The sequence below is a fragment of the Euphorbia lathyris genome, chromosome 1 (assembly GCF_963576675.1).
Source record: "Euphorbia lathyris chromosome 1, ddEupLath1.1, whole genome shotgun sequence".
Classification (NCBI taxonomy): Eukaryota; Viridiplantae; Streptophyta; class Magnoliopsida; order Malpighiales; family Euphorbiaceae; genus Euphorbia; species Euphorbia lathyris.
This window is the reverse complement of record NC_088910.1, coordinates 28,873,055-28,893,786: the sequence shown is the minus strand read 5'-3', so window position 1 is coordinate 28,893,786 and position 20,732 is coordinate 28,873,055. Positions and strand designations below refer to the sequence as shown.

The 20,732-nt window shown below is 35.8% G+C and overlaps 1 protein-coding gene across 2 annotated transcripts; it reads left to right on the top strand.

Annotated features, from left to right (window-relative positions):
* Window positions 1–2,756: 2,756 nt before the first annotated feature.
* On the top strand, window positions 2,757–19,961 carry LOC136226368 (cleavage and polyadenylation specificity factor subunit 1). 2 transcript variants are annotated; one of them, XR_010687706.1, is made up of 27 exons: window positions 2,757–3,299; window positions 3,468–3,614; window positions 3,733–3,886; window positions 5,045–5,180; window positions 5,523–5,668; window positions 6,071–6,166; window positions 6,285–6,337; window positions 6,517–6,648; window positions 7,306–7,357; window positions 7,473–7,592; window positions 8,584–8,718; window positions 9,502–9,630; window positions 9,973–10,050; window positions 10,561–10,701; window positions 11,698–11,792; window positions 12,018–12,214; window positions 13,202–13,989; window positions 14,117–14,197; window positions 14,310–14,375; window positions 14,470–14,547; window positions 15,209–15,433; window positions 15,811–15,942; window positions 16,102–16,278; window positions 16,445–16,630; window positions 18,106–18,488; window positions 19,197–19,399; window positions 19,499–19,961. XR_010687706.1 is itself a non-coding variant. In XM_066014819.1 (26 exons), the coding sequence occupies exons 1-26, from the start codon at window positions 2,977–2,979 to the stop codon at window positions 19,309–19,311; spliced, it is 4,365 nt and encodes a 1,454-aa protein (XP_065870891.1). In that variant the 5' UTR covers window positions 2,757–2,976; the 3' UTR covers window positions 19,312–19,961. The 2 variants fall into 2 exon arrangements, 1 of the variants encoding a protein (XP_065870891.1); XM_066014819.1 differs by having other exon boundaries at window positions 19,197–19,961.
* The last annotated feature ends 771 nt before the right edge of the window (window positions 19,962–20,732 follow it).

Genomic DNA, 20,732 nt, shown 5'->3' with positions numbered 1-20,732 from the left:
CATGTCAGATGCCTTGAGCATGTGTTGTTAATACACCATATTTTTTACTCTTATACACATCTCAGGTCAACCTGCAAAATGGTTAATCTTTCTTAGGCACCCTAGTCTTTTTGGGTACTTTTGGGTTAGTCTTAATAGGTCGTTCATCATACTGATCATAATAATCATTTTTATGACAACATTTCAGTAGTGTGGCCTCTTTTATAGTAGAATTTGCAAACAACTTCTGATCTTTTTTTCCATCCTAGTATTGCTTCTAGAGTACCGATGATTGTGGCTATATCTCTTCTAAGTCACTTAGTGACTCTAGCACATCTTCTATTTAATGCTTTGATCTTTTTGTTATATTGTTTCATTAACGAATAAAGAACACACATAACATTGATAATTTCTTCTCAAAATACAGAGAATGGACTTACCTCAATACTCTAGTCAGGTTCTTTATCTTCAGAAGTATTGGATGACCCAACAATCTCAGAAGCTCTGGGTTCTTTAGTCTCAATAGCCATGAAACATATGTTGGCAACTTCAATAGCTTCATTCTCGGAGGATGATGACTCTTCACTATCACTCTATGTGGTAACCATGGCCCTCTTACCATGTCTCTTCTCCTTCTTGATATTTGGGCAATTGGATTTCATGTGCCATGGTTAATGACATTCAAAGCACGTGATAAGCTTGGAGGGTTCCTTGCTAAACTTATTATCATTGTACTCTCTTTTAAGGCTGTCAGGCATTTTGAATGGCTTCTTGTTATACATGTCACTCTTTTTGAACATTCGCTTCATCTTGCGAGTGAACATCTCCATCTCTTCATCATCAGTAGAACTCTCATCAGTAGAGTCAGCTTTCAGCACTATTGATTTTCACTTCTTGTCTTCTGACTTTTCCTTCACCTTGAAGTTCTTCATAGAGATCTCATGGGTGAGAAAATATCCTATTAGTTCATCATACTTATAGGTGGTCATGTTCTGAGCTTCCTCGATAGTCATCTTCTTGGCTTGCCAACTTTTCGGAAGGCTTCTGGGGATCTTTTTAACTTGTTTTTCTTTTGAGAAAATATTTCCTAGTCTTTTCAGCTCATTGATGATATTAGTGAATCTAGCATTCATATCAGAAATGCCTTCACTTTCCTGTATCTCGAACTGCACTAATCCTAGATATATTTGAAGGAGCATTTGGAGTTCATGTGAAGTTTTGTGCCTAGACTTGCGATGGAAAATTGGTAATGGTAAGAATGTTTACATATGGCGTGACCCCCTAGATTGCACATGATAGATGTTTTACTCCTACTATTCACTCCTCGGTAAATCGGTTGATGAAGGTCTCAAAATTATTGCTGAAAGGGGAGAAGAGATGGGATAAAAGTAAGGTTGAAAGAGCTTTCAATACCGAAGAAAGCACTGCTGTCCTTAATATATATTTACCCCAATGAGAAATTGAGGATCAGTTAATTTGGCACCATACAAGGGACAATGTCTATTCTGTCAAATCTGGTTATAAAGCTTATAAACTATCCTTGTATAACAGAAGTGAAAATGTGAGTTGGAAGAGAATTTGACAACTTCATCTACCTCCGAAGATCAAATTTTTTCTATGGAAAGTGGTTCGTAATTGCCTCCTTACTCGTATGACATTGTCTGCTCGATGAATTGCGGTTCCCATTTCATGTCTGCTTTGCACTGGTGAGCTTGAGCATGTCTGACGTCTTTTTATCCAGTGTCCTTATACTGTGGAGTGCTGGCAGGAGGCTGGTATTCAAGTTCTCTATATCACAGATGCAGCGTTTGGTGAGTTCTTTCTGCATCTGTGTCAAACTCGTCCACTGGTCTGGATGTGTCAAGTGGTGGTGGTGTTGTGGGTCATATGGAACCAGTTAAATGACTATCTTTGGAATGGATGTCTGGCGAGCCTAACTTCAGCGATAAGAATTGGAAAAGCCTTCATACGAGACTGGTCCGAGCAGTAGGTCCCCGAGGCAGTGGTGGAGGTTCAATTTGCGCCATGTCCATCTGTATGGTATAAACCAGCTGCTGGCCGACTCGTCTGTAACATGGATGCTGCTTTTTTTGCTGTTGAAAATTGCTTTGGTTGGGGGGCGATAATCAAGAATGAGAATGGCAAATTTGTAGCCTGTCGAAGTGGTTTTGTAGAAGGACGAGTCAAGGTTAAGGCTGCTGAAGCTTTGGCCCTGTTTTCTGGCTTACGATGGGTTTTGGAAATGAATTTGACAGTTGTTGATTTCAGAATTATGCAAAACTTGTTGCTGATAGCTGTAACAGCTCTAACTATGATTTATCTGAGTTTGGATTGCTGATACAAGACTGCAAGGACCTTCTCTTTATTGGAACCGACTTAAACGTGTCGTTTGTCCACGATTAGCGAACAAAGTAGCTCATACTTTAGCTAAGAGTGCTTGTTCCCATGCTAACCCTCTTATTTTGTTTATTATTTCGCAATTCTTGTAATCTATAATGTTATTGGGCACTTGTCCTATTTTCTAACGAAGCTTCAAGATTTTTTCTAAAAAAAAGTGTTATACTATATTATTTTGATTGGTTGGCCGTAATAGGATCGGAATACCACAAAATTTCTTATAAGAATGAGAAAAAAATATAAAAATAAATCTTATGGTTTCGGCCATTTTCAAATACAGTTTCGTATTTCAATACGTGACAAATAAGAGAATGTATGAAACCTTGTAATTTTTTAAAAGAAAAATTATTTACAATTTTATTCTATCATTCCATGGTCCTTCATTTTGACGAGTTTTTGCTGAAGTGAGGTAATGAAGTAGTGTGCAGCGGTCCCTCCCGCCAAACGACCAAACACAAACTAGAACTTTTTGATTCAAAGACTATCTGGTAGCTAAGCACTCCTTGCTTCTCTGTAGGCATCTCCTACTTCACTCCATCTTCCACTGTTCTTATCTCTCTCGTCACTTCCAAACCCTAGAACATCCAATCACCTCTAAAAATGAGTTACGCTGCCTTTAAGATGATGCACTGGCCCACCGGTGTTGAGTGCTGCTCTTCCGGCTTCGTCACGCATTCCTGCGCCGACGCTGCTCCTCAAATTACTCCTATGCAAGCTGATGATCTCGATTCTGAATGGCCCGCGAAGCGTGGAATTGGTCCGGTTCCTAACCTCATTATCACCGCTGGTAATGTTCTCGAAGTATACGTGGTTAGAGTTCAAGAAGAGGGCTCCAGAGAGACCAGAACTTCCCGTGAAGCGAGGCGCGGTGGGGTCATGGACGGGGTCTCCGGGGCTTCACTCGAGCTTGTTTGTCACTACAGGTTTGCCCCACCTTACTGAATGTTGTTGGTAAATAATTGACGAATTTGGAGCAGAATTCAATTGACGCATGTTTACAACTTTTCCTCAAATTCGTTTGGCATTCAAGCGGCCCTTCCTTCAACTTGTAACACACTCACACTTTGGTGGCCTTCTAATTTGCTTTGTAGGTTGCACGGTAATGTGGAGTCCATGAAGGTACTGCCTATAGAAGGTCGTGATAGTTCTAGAAGAAGAGATTCTATTATATTGGCATTTAAAGATGCAAAGATTTCAGTTCTGGAGTTTGATGATTCAATACATGGGCTTCGGACAAGGTTGGTTAATTTGTTAGACATAATTATGTTAGTGTTGTGTATCTAATTCATGGGTAATGTCTTTTTTCTTCTTCTAATGTTCGAAATTCTGCTCTTATTTTTGTATGCCCCTTTTCAGCTCTATGCACTGTTTTGAAGGTCCTGATTGGCTTCATTTGAAAAGAGGTAGAGAATCTTTTGCAAGGGGGCCATTGGTAAAGGTTGATCCTCAAGGAAGATGTGGCGGCATTCTTGTTTATGATATGCAGATGATAATACTAAAGGCTGCTCAGGTCAATCTTGTTCTCTATTCAACTAAACATTTATGTCTTTTTTTTTTGTTCAGTTGGACTCTATGTAAAAGAGTCAATATAAAACATTTTTTCATGTCCCTAAAGCAAGTGAGTAATTCTGATAATGTTAAGGCCTGCTTAGGTCAATCTTATTATCTCTTATCAATGTAAACAATAATGTCTTTCTATTCAACTGAACTATATATGACAGAGTGAATTGAAAAAGCTGTTTTTCATGTTCCTAAAGAAAGTGTGTAAGATAACCGTGTCTACTACTTCTGCAGAAGTTCAATTAACAGTTCAGTTTTTTTTTCTTTCTCTTTTGGATTAACAACTGTTCTTGTATCTTAAATAAGACAATGATTTTTCCTATGTGAGGGTGTATTTTAGCTTAATCCAGGTCAAAGAATTTAAGGAGTGGGGCACTTTGTTTTGTTAGAATTCTTGCCTTTGTCACAATGTGCCTTTTATCTTGAAAATTTCGTTTCAGCATAAGCATCAAAATGATTAGACTTAAATAGAGCTTCTGTTGAAGTAATAGTGCTGATCTAATTCCGGTGGGGTCAGAATGAACTATCTAAATTGATTCTTTTCTGTCGATAAGTGCCGATTACATTGTAGGAATTAGCAAAAAGGGTTATTTTGTAAAGTTATCGTTATTATGATCAATTGTTTCATTTTGATATCCGCTTGTAAATACATGGAGCACCACTGTTATATCTCGAGTTGGTATGAAATCGGGAGCTCCAGTAAATCATATGTAAATGAGCCTCCCACAATAAAGAAACATGAACAGCCATTTGATCCCCATCAAATTTTGCATTGAATCCCCTACAAACTAATTGATGCAAACAAAAAGCAAAGTCTTCCATCAAAATAGGTTGGAGTGCCTGCATGCCTATTTATACAGAGTTGCTGCTCTATTCAGTAACACCACTGGATGCCCCTGCTTTACTTCCTGATGCAAAAAACTAAGAAAAAGTAAAAGATATCACTTTCTAAATCCAATGAGGTATAGTGAAACATTGTGAATACAAAATAGTGCATGATGGATTTCTTAGCTAGGACTAGTCTTACAAATTGGATGATGTTTCTTAAAACATCCATTTTTCCCCCACTTTTAGCATAACATTTTGACATCAACATTTGGATTGTTAGGCTGGTTCTGGTTTGGTTGGAGAAGAAGATGCTCTTGGTCCTGGAGGTGCTATCTCTGCCCGTATCCAATCATCCTACATTATTAATCTACGAGAGTTGGACATGAAGCATGTCAAAGATTTTATATTTGTGCATGGTACGTCTGGCTATAATGTGATACTTTGTATTGGTTAAAAATCTACAGTGTGATAGCTTTTATGTTTAATGCATGAGGATATAAATGTTGGAACTGTTAGGTGGTACTATGGTGGCTCTCCTTTTCCTTTATCCTGATTAGGTGGAGGCGTTTATTTGTGTGTTTCCTAATAATTGTTTGCTACAAAATAATTGCCTATGGTATTTCTTCTTACTGATTTGATAGTGTTGTCTAAGCAGCAATTAGAATTTGTCATTTTAGATTTCTTCTAGAACCTGTTGGTGTTTAATTTTTGCTGTGGTTTGGTCCTGATATCATAGCTTTGGCATGTTGCAAATGTAGACTACATTGAGCCTGTGGTGATTATCCTTCATGAACGGGAGCTTACTTGGGCTGGGCGTGTCGCATGGAAGCATCATACTTGCATGATTTCTGCACTTAGTATCAGCACATCTATGAAGCAGCCTACGCTCATATGGTCAGTTGCGGTATGTTGATAACTGAAAGGAACATATGTGAATAATACTACTGAAATTCGTTTAGAATTTTTTTAATTTTTCACAGGATCTTAACTATGTATTTACTATATCAGTTAAAGCTCAGTCAAATTGGATATTATAGGATAATATGGATAGTATAGGATAATATGATGCCATTAGTTAGTGTTAAATATCGTCAATGTATATGTATAGACTCTAGAGTTCTTTTATTTGGTTATACTCTCTTGATTTTTAGCTTTGGGGTAAAAATCCTGAAATTACTCATGTTCCAATATTGAAAATTTGCATGAATAAATGACCTATTGAATAGCATGAAAAGGATCAGTTTATACGTTTAGATGGTTTGCAAAGTTGATCTTATATCCAGCTTGTGTTTCTCTTTCTTATCAGAATCTTCCACATGATGCTTGCAAGCTGCTTGCAGTGCCATCACCAATTGGTGGTGTTCTAGTGATTTGTGCAAACACTATTCATTATCATAGTGAGGTGGACTTTGTAGCATTTGGCTCTTTAGCTCCTGCAGCATTTTTCTCATCATTTCTGGACTTATATCTTTCGTAGTTCATCTTTATGCAAATAACATTTCAATAGCTTATTTGTGCAGTCAGCTACTTGTGCATTGGCCTTGAACAACTATGCTGTTTCTATTGATAGCAGGTCTAGCACTTCCTCACATACTTGTTGCACATGCCTCTGCTTGGATCAAATGGATCCTTTTGTCAATATATTTTGAGTTTCCTAAGATTAATTCTTTCATGCATTTTAAATCTGCTTTCTTTTGTAAGTGTGCTACCTGATTTAGTTTTCCGTAACTCTCCTATGTTGGTTATTGCCAGTCAAGAGCTACCAAGAGCAAATTTTAGTGTGGAACTTGATGCTGCGAAGGCTACTTGGTTATCAAATGATGTAGCCTTACTGTCAACAAAGAATGGGGAACTTTTGTTACTGAACCTTGTTTATGATGGAAGGTGGGTGCTTCTAACATTTCATATAATAATATTAAGGTTCTACTTATCTTTTAAACTGGAGGTGCAGAATTTTGACATACTTTTATAAATTAAAAAATAATGCAAGCTTTTTTGAGGCTAGGTCATAGCTAAATTTACAGAAGCTCTAAATTTCACTCCAGAAAATGATGTTAAGGGTGGCCACTGGTTAAAGAAATTGTTTCCAGGTAAAATATGGGTGATTAGAATTAGTATTGGGTTGACTGCTACACTTTCGTGGTGAAGGAGTTTTATGATTTTAGAATCCGGGAAATCGACAGTGTTGAGAGGGTATTCAGTTACCAAAGTTCAGCTTGGAAAAATATTTTATTATAGCCACATCTTCATTGCTATTTGATAGTATTATGATGAGTATTAGTATTTATACATTTCTTGAATACATAGTATAAATATTTAATATGGCAGTGGATAGGACGGAGTGGAGGGAGCGAATTTGTGTCGCTGACACGACTTGATTTCACGGTTTTATATGATGGTTCATGTTATCCGACCCTGAATCATTTCGGGACTAAGGCTTTGTTGTTGTTGTTGTTGTTGTTGTATTTTCTCTGTAGACAAGGAACTGAGAGATTCCATTGTGGATGGCTTACATATTGTTGTTACTCTCCTTTTTTGAAGGGTTGTGCAAAGGCTTGATCTTGCCAAGTCTAAAGCTTCAGTACTCGCTTCGGTTAGTGACTACAGTCAGACTTTGTGTTCATTTGCTTTTTTCCAAGTAGTTACTCCATTGATTGAGTTCCATCACTTTAAAATTTACCATAATCTGCTAACATGCTCTTCTATAGGACATTACAACGATCGGAAGTTCGTTATTTTTTCTGAGCAGTCGTTTGGGGGACAGTTTGCTTGTTCAGTTTACTTATGGATTGGGATCTTCTAATGTGTCATCTGGTTTGAAAGAAGAGGTATTTAATTATAACCATCTACTTATCTGTAGTTTAAGTGAGAACTCTGTACAATATTTCCATCTTCTGAGCTAGCTGTTCCTTTCGGATTATGTAGAGAAAAAGAACGCAAACTTGTCATGTTATTTACAATCATGGCCAATATTGTAGATTGTCTACTAAACCTTTCATATTGGTGTTAATCATCCATATGTTGATGAAGTAACACTCCCAAAGTGGTGAAGGAGCATGTACAGTATTCATAATTTTTTTTACACAAGGGATGGAGACAACTTATAGAGATAATTGGTGGAAAATTTCTGATTACGATGTGACAAATTTTTTGGTTGTTTGGGTTAGATAATAGATTTTGAAAAATATTTAGTAACTATTTTCTGGGTCTTTCAATATTATAGGACTCTTTCTTTGAAATAAAATTTGTTCAAGGATAGCAGTTTTGAGTTTCAGCATATTCCTTGTTTGTTGCAATAATTGATACCAAATTTAAAAAGGTCGTGCATATGTAATTGACCATATTAAAAGGATACTTTATTCATAATGGATGTCAGAGTTAATTTCGTTCTTTTGAACTTGGAAATTTACATGCTTATTGTTAAGAGCTATATGATTAGAATTAATTTTGTTTAATATTTATAAACAACAACAACAACAACAACAACAAAGCCTTAGTCCCGAAATGATTTGGGGTCGGCTAACATGAACCATCATATAAAACCGTGAAATCAGACAAATTCTCTCCCTCCACTCTGTCCTATTTATAATATATATAAATATATAGATAGATAGGGAGAGAGGGTAGGAATCTGTGTTTTAGCAGAAAGCTATAGCGTGTGTGTGTGTACATTTTCTTTGAATGTATACAATGAATATTTTCCCTCTAATTCAGAGATCCTTTTCAATTTTGTTATTATGTTCTAGAATTAATTGACAACATTTGTTCAGTGTTTTTTTAATGCTTTAACAATAATTCTGGGTAAGTATTTGTTTGTAGGTTGGAGATATTGAAGGTGATGTTCCCTCAACAAAGCGACTGAAGAGGTCACCTTCTGATGGTTTGCAAGATATAGTTAGTGGGGAGGAACTTTCTTTGCTTGGTTCAACTGCAAATAGTACAGAATCGTCACAGGTTGTTTTTCCTTCAAATTTCTATTTTTGTAGAATCTTGTAGAAGTTGAGAGGAATATGAAGAAATTGCTCCTTAAAGATTTTGTCCCATCAAATAAAAAAACTAACTGTTAATAACTATAAAACTCAGCCTGTGGGTTTATCTTGATTTAGATAATGAAAAATTTACTTCGTTTTGGCATTGGCTTTGGTTTGTTATTCTCCCTAAAAGACCTATAAATCATTATTGGGCAGGTAGGATGAAAGCAATATGTTTTCTGAGAGGCATTCACTTGACTGGAAGTTATGAATTTACTTGAATTTTATTTTTGTGAGCTTCCTTATGAGCTGGTGAATGAATTATGTCCGGAGTAGGTGGGGCTAGATGGATAGGATCTAGAAGTAGCTGTTTCATGAGTAGGACTATTGTTAGGAGGTTGTGGAAGCTGGTGGGAACCAATTTGAGGAGATAAGCATCTTCTAACTTGGAAAGCCCTTTGATAGAGGGAAATTGAAAGGGCCCTTATTTTGTCGATTCATGCTATATACTTCCTTTCTTTGTATTTGTATTATGCTCCTTTGATGCTCTAATTAAATCATTTTTCCTCAATTCCCAATTTTTTCCAAAATCATATATTTATGAAAAAAAATGCCGCCATAGCTTGTGCACGAGATTAGTCTTTATATGGTTTGTACACGAGATTAATCTTTTGTTCCATACCTATTCTGATGTTTTAGAAGGTTTTGGATTTTAATGGATTCTCACTTATTTTCTTTCTTTTTTGGTCTGCCTTAATGGATGCAGAAAGTTTTCTCATTTGCAGTGAGGGATTCCCTGATCAATATTGGTCCTTTGAAGGACTTCTCATATGGTTTAAGAATTAATGCCGATGCAAATGCAACTGGAATTGCCAAACAGAGCAACTATGAACTGGTCAGTAGGTTGCTATTTGGTGTAGTTTTACATGTGGTATTGAAAAATCATTGTAGGTGAGGAAATTGAAAATTGGGTGATAACTGGGTTTTGATTTGGATGTGTTCTGCGTGTTTTTTCTCTGTTTCTAACTGCATGAGACAACACTTTTGCTTTGATCTCTCTGCTCTTTACCCAATCTGATATTTTGGGGCCAGTGTTGAATTGTATTAGGAAGCCAAAGATCTGAAGCTCCTCTTGAGGGGAGAAACATGAGGCTCAGAATTACAGATCGATTTATATCCATAATCTTTGTAGTTTCTGAACCTCATAGTTCTTTTGCTGCTTGTTTACTGCATTCAGGTGTGCTGCTCTGGTCATGGAAAAAATGGCTCTCTTTGTGTTCTTCGGCAATCAATTCGCCCTGAAATAATCACAGAGGTCTGCTTTCATTCTTCATTTTCCAAATTTTCAAGGAAACTAACTTTTGATTTTATGCTTGTGAATATCAATTTGCTTCCTCATATTCCTGAATATAGAATTTCAAAAATATTTATCCTATATTAGTATCAGAATCATCATTAAAAATAAAATCATAGTTTTAATTTTAAAACTACATAATTTCTTCAAATACTTTGACTATTGTTATCTGCACTTAACAGGTTTCTAGTCACGATCGGACTTTTCTGCGACTTATTTGTCTGCATTCTTTTCTTTTTACTTCTGAAGTTTCTTGGTTACATAGGTCACAACTTCACTGACAGTACTGTTTATTGTTATTGGTGCACTATTATGCATGGATTTTTTTTTTTTTTTTTTTTATAAATAGAATTCTTATCTGGACATTTATTGTTTCTATATTGTTCATCTGTCAAACGCTGGAATAAGTGAGACAAACTTTCCTTTTTATTCTAACTGCACCTTTTCTTCTACATATGCTTCAATCTGCAGGTCAATCTTCCTGGTTGTAGAGGAATTTGGACAGTGTACCATAAAAATGCACGTGTTCATAATGTTGATTCATCAAGAATTGCAGCTGCTGCAGATGAGTATCATGCATACTTGATCATAAGTATGGAGGCTAGCACTATGGTACAGTATTAACTTTTTAACAGCAGTAGTTATTTACAAATTTTTATAATTCCTCTTCAGCTGTTCATGCAGTATTCTTTTTCCTTGGTATAAAATTGTTGTGCAAAAGGCATGAAGAATAAATGACAACAATTCTGAAATACTCTTATCTTTCTTGTATTTTATCATCTTGCAGCTGCTTTCTTTTATCTGCAATGGGATGATCTTGTAAAACGTTAGTTAGATTCATCAGTCAAATGAGATTCTCTTGCTTTTAAATTCTTAACCAGTTTTTGTTGTTGTCCTTTTTTCTGTTCCTCTTGTAGGCTGGTAGGAAATGTTATCATTTGGCCTGAGTTGACAATTTTATTGATTTACTAGCTTTAAGCTTGCATATAATAATAATTTATTAGAACAAAGAGAATGTGTTAGTAATGGCAAAGTGGGAAGCAACCCATGAGAAGTGTCAGTACTAACTGGTCCTCTCCTTGATTATATTGTTAGTCTGATATGATGAAATAATTTGGAATAAAATGGAAATGCATTTTGATTCACGAATATTTTATCATGTGGCCCTTTTTAGCTTGAGAGCAGTAGTATGAGGTTCGCTTTTATATTTTTGGTCTTATTTATGAGTTAAAGGTAGAGATGGCGATGTATGATGGTGCTTTTTGGTAATTTAGGTAGAAGTGGATTATTTTTTTCACATGATGGTAATAACAAGCATCTTCAAAATAATGTAAATAGTTTTAGTTAATCAATTGCATATTTTCTTTAGTCCACATCAGTTTTTTAGTATTTGTTATTCTTTCCCTTTTATTTCTTATTGTTCAAGGAATATTATAACTGAATGATTTTGTTATAGTTATCTTTGAGAAGGGTAGGGTAGTCTCGTCTTTGTTAAAGCTTGCCATTCTGAAATTCTTGAAGATGGAGTGTTCTATAGTTCTATAGTGTATGGTTGGTATCATGTAATTTACTTCTGCTATGCTTTGCTACTCCCCCAATGATGAATAGGTACTTGAAACTGCTGATCATTTGACAGAAGTCACTGAAAGTGTGGACTACTATGTACAAGGAAAGACAATTGCTGCAGGCAATCTGTTTGGAAGGTTTGACCGTATCTAATCCCAGTTTCTTGGTTTATTTCCCGGAGCTTGCTTATTTTTTACGTTTTTTTTTTTGCGTATTTCTTCATAAGTTCTTATCATTTGCCGATTTATTTTGTTCAACTGAGAAAATCAAATATGGTTTTACATGCAAATACATCCTTGCTGCTTAATGTAAGGTAATAGGTTCAATGTGTAAAATCTCACTTTTGTCTCTTCTTTCTTCAGGCGCCGAGTTGTCCAGGTCTTTGAACGTGGTGCTCGAATTTTAGATGGTTCTTTTATGACTCAGGATTTAAACTTTGGATCTCCAAACTCTGAATCTTGTCCTGGTTCTGAGAGTCCCATTGTATCATCTGTTTCCATTGCTGATCCATATGTGTTAATACGAATGAGTGATGGAAGTGTTCGGCTTCTTATTGGCGGTATGTTTATGAGGGAATTCTCCACATGCATTTTGTGTATTCCAATTTTCTTAAATATTACTCCCTCCGGTTTTTAAATTATTTCGTTAAAGGGTTTTCACCAAGAGTAATCAAATATTAATTAGACTATTAAAATGACTAATTTATCCTTATTACTTCTTCTCTCCTAAAACTCAACTTTCTATGCAAAATTTCACTTTCTTCTTAATTATTATGGCTTAATTAGAATCTATGTTGCACGGAAACGAAAACTGAAACTGAAATGGACACTGGGAAACCTTATTTCTGAAAAATTATAGGTAGGAAATGGTAATGGAAATGGAAAAGAAACCGAAACTGATATGAAACACGGAAACGCTAATGAAGCAACATAGATTAGAATTGTTTGCATTAATTACCAAGCCTCTCTCTTATAATAAGGGTAGATTTGAGAAAACATTGTCAAAAAGTACATTGATAATACAAAATGACATATAAAAAAGACCAAATTGAAAATCCTAAACGACATCTATTTAGCTCTACTTGTTGGGGCATGAACCTTTAGAATGACAATATGGTCCTCGTAAGCTTGTTCCTTGGCGGCATACCCAAATTTCAGTAGATTTTGACTTCTTGTTGCTAGGTCCGCTCAAGTAGATATTTTGTATACATCAGAGAAATGAAAACATTTTATCTAAAGGAAGAGCCTTTTGTGCAGCAACTTTTGTTCAATAAATAAGAAGGGTTCAAAAACAAATTCAAATAATATACTTAGTTCGGTTGTTTACATTAGTTAATTGGTGCTTGGCTGCTTATCGAGATACCTTGCAATAACTGATTCTTTGTCTGTACTGCATTCTTTATTTATGCATGGGTCATGCGTGTGAGATGCTCTCCAATTTGGATCTTGCTTCCATCATAGATGTTCACAGTGTTTTTATTATCTATTGCCTTTTCATTTGCTCATCCTGGGACTTAATTTGGCATATGTATAACTTGGCTGTACAGATCCTTCATCTTGCATGGTTTCTGTAAATACTCCATCCCCCTTTGATAATTCCAAGAAATTGGTGTCTGCCTGCACACTGTATCATGACAAGGGACCAGAGCCTTGGCTTCGAAAGGCGAGCACAGATGCATGGCTTTCTACTGGCATTAGTGATGGCATAGACGGTGTGGATGGTGGACTTCATGATCAGGGGGACGTATATTGTGTTGTTTGTTATGATAATGGTGTACTTGAAATATTTGATGTTCCAAATTTCAATCCTGTTTTCTCCGTGGATAAATTTGTGTCTGGAAAAACTCAGCTAGTTGATACCTACATGTCTGAAGCTCCCAAAGATTCACAGGAAATGATGAATAAAAGTTCTGAACAACTGTCTGGCCTAGGCAGGAAAGAAAATAGTCACGACATGAAGGTTGTTGAGTTAGCTATGCAGAGATGGTCTGGACATCATAATCGCCCTTTTCTTCTTGCAATACTGACTGATGGGACAATCCTTTGTTACCACGGTTATCTGTTTGAAGGTCCGGATGCTACTTCTAAATTAGACGATTCTGTTTCTGGACAAGATTCTGTTAGCCAAGGCGTCATTAGTGCTTCAAGGCTTAGAAATTTGCGATTTGTTCGTGTCTCCTTGGATAGCTATGCAAGAGAAGAAACATCAGGTGACATCTCGAGCCAAAGAATTACCATTTTCAAGAATATTAGTGGCTATGAAGGGTTTTTCCTTTCTGGATCAAGACCATCATGGCTTATGGTATTTAGAGAACGTATACGAGTTCATCCACAGGTCAGTGTATATTAACTATTTTGATATTTGTGGAGTATTCAATGAGCTAGGATGCTGCTTATTAAAAAAAATATCCTTTTTGTGTTGCTCAATTTCGACCATGTGTCTATAATATTCACTTTTGCAGTTTTGTGATGGATCTATTGTTGCCTTTACTGTTCTTCACAATGTGAATTGCAATCATGGGCTCATTTATGTAACATCCCAGGTTTGAAAATAACATTGGTTTCTTCTCTGTCGTTTTCCTTAACCTTTCTCTCTTAAGAGTTTACTTGTATGCGTTGGATGGTGGATGGTCATTTTCTCATCCTATCTTATAGGGAAATTTAAAGATTTGCCAGCTGCCATCTGTCTCAACTTACGACAATTACTGGCCAGTGCAAAAGGTTCACTCTCACTTTTCTTTTCCCACCATACCTCTTTGCTGTTTATTTTAGTGATTTCTATGTACTTACTGTAAAAGTTTCCCCTGTGGATTAGATTCCATTGAAGGGAACTCCACATCAAGTGACGTATTTTGCTGAGAAGAATTTGTACCCACTCATAGTTTCAGTTCCTGTGAGTGTTTTCACTTTCTTCCACTCTAAAGTTGTTTAGTTTACTTGTGCATAAAATGTACTTATTTTTATACTAAGCTAATTTATCACTGCCTTGTCTGAATATTTGTAAGTAGTTTCACACACTGTTATTTGGGCACACATGTTTACCTGCTTGTCTTCTGTCAAACTATGTCTCTGCTGGATGCTGACAGAGGGGTGACAGGAACTAAAAAATATGTTACTGATTGGACTTTAAGTATAATATTTTTTCTGATCTGCCTCTCCTTCACTCATCGACTTTTATAGTCATTATCCTTATAAATGTGTAATTGCGAACTTCACCTGTGTTATACACTTATTTTCTAACTGATGTTCGATACTTTTAGCATATGTTGCTTCGGATACTCGAATTGGTATCAGCTTGTTCATTTGTCATTCTGGTGATACCTTAATTTCTTCAGTCTTCATTTTTAAAAACTTAAACCATCTTTTTAGTATCACCTCAAAAAGTTTTGTGATTCTTTGTTATGATATACCTTCAATCTAAATGGATTTAGCATTAGCATTTATTTAGTGTTTCTTCTATTTTAGGAAAAAGAATCTAGATGGTCTTGCGTACAATTCTGTTTGAAACATACCCTAAAGCCATACTGTTGTGTGTCTCTTTGTATTTTATGTAGGTTTACAAACCAGTCAATCAAGTTCTTTCATCACTGGTTGATCAAGAAGTAGGCCATCAGATTGAGAATCATAATTTAAGTCCTGATGATCTGCATCGAACTTATAGTGTAGAAGAATTCGAAGTTCGGATTTTGGATCCAGAAGGTGGCTTTTGGCAAACCAAGGCTACCATACCAATGCAAAGTTCTGAAAATGCACTTACTGTCCGAGTGGTTACACTGCTAGTAAGTATGCTCTTCTATAATTTCAACTACATTGTTACTGTGATCTTGGAGTTTAGATGGGTGAGTGGTAGATTATAACGCAATTTCTCTCTTGGAGTAAGTTGATGCTGTTGGAGATTGCAATGTAGCTGCACTTGCTTTTATTTCTTTTCTTGGAAGACAGAATTACCTGCAACAAGAGAGGTTCACTGCATGGACTTGTTAATGAACTTTTTTATGGAAGAAACTTCAATAGAAAGGAGGACTACTTGCATGGGATAGTGGAAGCATCTCTCCTTTGTAGTTCCAGTCTAATGCATCATGGACTCTATTCCTTGTATATGTGGTTTTCTTTGTGGTTTACTTTTCTTCTAACTTATGTAGTCTCTTAATCACAGAATACAACCACGAAGGAAAATGATACACTTTTAGCTGTTGGGACTGCTTATGTGCAAGGGGAGGATGTTGCAGCAAGAGGGCGTGTGCTTCTTTATTCTGTTGTGAAAAACGCAGAGTCTTCTCAAGTTCTAGTACTGTTCAGACTTCAAATAATTTTTTCTGTCTTTTCAATCACTTCTTTTATGCTTAAATTCAAGTACTATAGAAGTTTTGAACATGTCTGTGAAATTCTTTTGCATTATTGCTTGTGTCCATGTGCTTCAAATAAATCCTTTCACTCATCTTTCCAGGTTTCAGAAGTTTATTGCAAGGAATTGAAAGGTGCTATATCTGCATTAGCTTCACTTCAAGGTCATCTGTTAATAGCATCTGGTCCAAAAATAATTTTACATAAGTGGACTGGCACGGAGTTGAATGGTGTTGCGTTTTATGATGCTCCACCATTATATGTTGCTAGCTTAAATATTGTGAGTGTTTACTCAAGAGTTCTTTAGATTAATTGGCATGAGAAATCTGATTTGAAGTTGAGTCTGTTATCTCTCTGTGTGTATACATACATTCATATGCAATCACAATATACGTATGTGATAAAATTTTAGCATGCACTGATGCATTACTATTCATGTCTTGCAGGTCAAAAATTTTATCCTTTTGGGCGATGTTCACAAAAGCATATACTTTCTTAGTTGGAAGGAGCAGGGAGCTCAGCTTAGCTTATTGGCTAAAGATTTTGGCTCGCTTGATTGTTTTGCAACTGAGTTTTTGATTGATGGAAGTACATTAAGTCTTGCTGTGTCGGATGAACAAAAGAATATTCAGGTCTGTGCATAGCATGTTGCTTGATATAAGTTGATGACATTAGAATGTTTTCTGTTTGTTTGTCGTAAAATATTGTGTTTCGGAAAATATTGGGTAAGTGAAAATATTTTGTTGGAAAATAAATATTTTCTGGTGTTTGTTACAACACCAGTGCTGGGTGGCTACTATTTTCAAAAGGGTAAAAAGGAATGAAATAGGGTTGAAAAGTTTAGGAAAATGTTTTACTCTTTTCAAAAGGTAAAGCATTTTCCTCACTTTCTTCATAACTTTTCTGTTAACTAACCTAAAATTTTCCGTTGATTTATTTTCCTAAGCAAGCAAACACCGGTAAATCAAGAAAATATTTTCCTGCACATTATTTTCTGGCAAACGAATGGGGCCTAACAAAGACCATATTTTCAAGTTAAGATTAATGATCTGAGCGTTATCTGCGAAGTTGCTTCTGTTCTTTCTTACATGTACTCGATTGAACTATCTTAGATTGCATGTTCTTTGGTTGTTTTTTTGATGCTGATGTTAATAAAATATCTGACACCTGGCTTTACTACTTGCGATGTAATGTGATGCATTGTTTTTCTTTTTCTCAAAGCATGATTGAACTAAAGTTGCAAGAGATGCTGAAAAATAATGCTGAAACTTTAGCAAACTTATTCGGTGCTCTTCTCTAGACTAATTTTGTTTAGAAAACATTTGCTTCTAGATGCCCCGGTCCATGTTGCTGTTTTCACATTTTTTTATCCATTATATAATAGGGGATTGTGAAGACAATGCTTATACATAAACCATGACTTTTCTAGTCAAAGTTACAGATTTATGTAGAAAGCTAACTCATTATGTGTTGTGTTCTAAAAAATACTTCTTAGGCTTAATACATCATCAGGGCTCTCCTGAACTTTGCCAAAAAAACCAATTGCCCCCCTAAACTGTAAGGGTGTCTCGTTAGTCCCCTTAGCTTGCTTAAAATGTCTTGTTAGCCCCCTAAGTCCACGTGGCAGAACAAAGAGAGATTTGGACTGCATCGCTTTAAGCAAGTTCAGGGAGCTAATAGATAATTGTAATCAATTCAGGAGGCCAATATATCATTTTAAGGAAGTTTAGGAGGCCAATAGGTCATTGTCAGCAAGTTCAGGGGCTTAACGAGACACCCTTAAAGTTGAGGGGGTCAATCGATTTTTTGACCAAGTTGAAGGGGCCAATTGGTTTTTCTGGCCAAATTCAGGGGGTCTCTGATGTTTTAAGCCTTTTTAAGTTCATTAGTAATTAACACTTGGAGTTCTAGTTGAATGATCCATCTTTTTTCTTTCATTTTCAATGAAGAGCCAATATTTCTATTCCAAGAATTTTTGTTCGTTTCATTGGCCATGAAATATAAAGGAAAAGATGGTCTATGGAACACACAAAGTAGTGATATGAGATATCATAAATTTATGGGTTAATTTGGTTTTAGCTAATATTTGGATGCTTTTATAAAACAGATATTCTATTATGCACCAAAGATGTCCGAAAGCTGGAAAGGGCAGAAACTGCTTTCGAGGGGTGAATTTCATGTTGGTGCCCATGTGACTAAGTTCATGCGATTGGCAATGCTTTCCACATCTGATCGAAGTGGTTCTGCGCCGGGCTCTGATAAGACCAACCGTTTTGCTTTGTTGTTTGGTACTCTTGATGGCAGTGTCGGCTGTATTGCACCTCTGGATGAGATCACATTTCGTAGGTTACAGTCTCTGCAGAAAAAACTTGTCGATGCTGTTTCCCATGTAGGTGGCTTAAACCCAAGATCATTCCGCCAGTTCCAGTCGGCTGGAAAGGTTCACCGACCTGGCCCTGAAAGCATTGTGGATTGTGAGCTGCTTTCTGAGTAAGTTCTTCCCAGCAATTTAGTGTCTGTAGTAGTTCTTTAGTTGGTTAAATCTCATTGAGGTCTCACATCATTCATGGAAAGAAAATAACCTAGTTTTCATATCTGAAGATAAATAAAAATTTCTGTTTGTTACTATACTGTTTTATTCTGTTTCGACAGTGCTTCACGTAGGCATGTGTCTGACATCTCCTATAAACCATGTTCAGTTATCCGTTTTAGGAACGATTAAACCCAATACCATGAACTTTAGGTGTTATTACGACTTCAAAATGCTAGTCAAACCCAGATTTTGAAAAAATCATTACAACTTAAGACGTTTCTAGTAGTTTCTCTCTCAAATTCTCATTTGTTTGTCCTTGAAATCATGAAAGTGAGGTCTAGAAATTGTATGAAGTCGAATAAGTTTGTATCCAACCTTGTACCTAAAACTTGCACGGAGTTACTGACGAAGTTCTTAACAATTTTGTATGCCTAGCCTAATTTATGTCTATTCTGTAGATAAATAAAACTATAAAACAACGTTGTTAGATACAGAATTGTTTTAAGAGAACTTTGTATGATGTGTAGACTAATTGCTTTGATTTTTGAGAAATTAAAAGAGGTTGCATGTTCTGAAGTCTGCATAAGATGAATGGTTCAATTCTATTGATTGTGTTGAATGTCAATAGAATTTATGTATTTTATCTGCATGATTCTGCTTTGCAGTTATGAGATGCTTCCTTTGGAGGAACAGATTGAAATTGCTCAGCAGGCTGGAACGACCCGTGCACAAATCTTATCAAGCTTGAATGACCTTTCTCTGGGAATAAGTTTCTTGTGATTTCAGCTGGCCTAGATGCAACTCATTGCAAGAATTAGTCGTACACTATCGTTGATAAGGATAATTGTTTAAGGCTCTTGTACTGCAGGTGAACATCGCCATACCAGGCAAATTGCTCTTCAGGTGCTGCTTTTATTTATGGTCTAAGATCCTTGATTAATAGCATTGAATTACATTTCTCGAGTAGATTGTTCTGCTAAAGGACTGCTAAATCAGGAAGGATGATCTAGCCAAGAACTATAGCTTTAGACAGACGAAGGAGAAAAGGAAAAGCTGCCTTAACGCAGTCTACATGAGTATAGGATTGAGAAGTAGATTAAAAATATAACTAAGGAAAAGCTGCCTTAACGCAGTCTATATTCTTAAGTTTCATGGAAAACTAAATTGTATGAGTGATGAATAGCCAATCTGAAGAAAATTATTACCTTAGTTTTGTCCTAGGAGAAGTAGATTATAGCTCTTATGTATTTAACTACAGCGACACTTACAACTTATGATGATCATGATGTATGTCATGTTCTGGTGTTTTGCTCAACTAGGTTTATAAGTTTGTTTAATGATACAAACTTGTCGTTCATTAATTTGGGTGACGAAATTGGCCCCATTTATTGTACAATTTTCCTTGAAGAATTTTATTGCTTGTGCATCCATTATCTGGTTTAATATAAATTATTATAATTGTAATTTTTACTGTTTGACATCCTGAACTTATACTTATACCTGGACTTGTCACACTTAAAATCGTCAATTTTAAACTTCTGACACCTTTATTTGCTGATATGACACGAAATGTGTTTAAGTGAAAAGTTGACTCTGTAGTACCATGCCAACTTTGAAGTCAAAGTTTGCCAAATAAGTAAATAAGAGAGTGCTTAAGATTCAAGATGGATAAAAATCTAGATATGTAGTTATATAAACACTTAATGCATAACTACACATTTAATTTAACACCCTGAATTTAGTTGAGCCTATTACATATTTAAATTTGTCAATTTTGAATTTTACCCTTGTATGATTTGGTAGATTTTAAAGCTGGCGTGATGCTTTAACATTAAATTTCTATCTAAACATGTGTCGTGTCATGTCATCAAACAGGGTGCTGTAAAAAATGACAATGACAACTTCTACCTATGGCTGATGACATTATGGAGCATTTGTTATAAAAACCATGCTTTTTAGGTGCTGGATTAACTTTCTATGTTCTAACCACTTAGTCCAGGGTAAGATATCTCAGTCCAACAAGTCTCAATTTGTTTTTGAATAAGAAAGAAAAGCAATTTGGTAAAGAAGTGAAATGGCAACACATTATATGACCTACCAAACATGCTTTTTTATAATTGGAGGGTTCAAAATGCTAATAAAAACTTGGTTTGCTTTAAATACACCTAAATTCACGTTAAAGATTCTTTCTTTTACTTCCT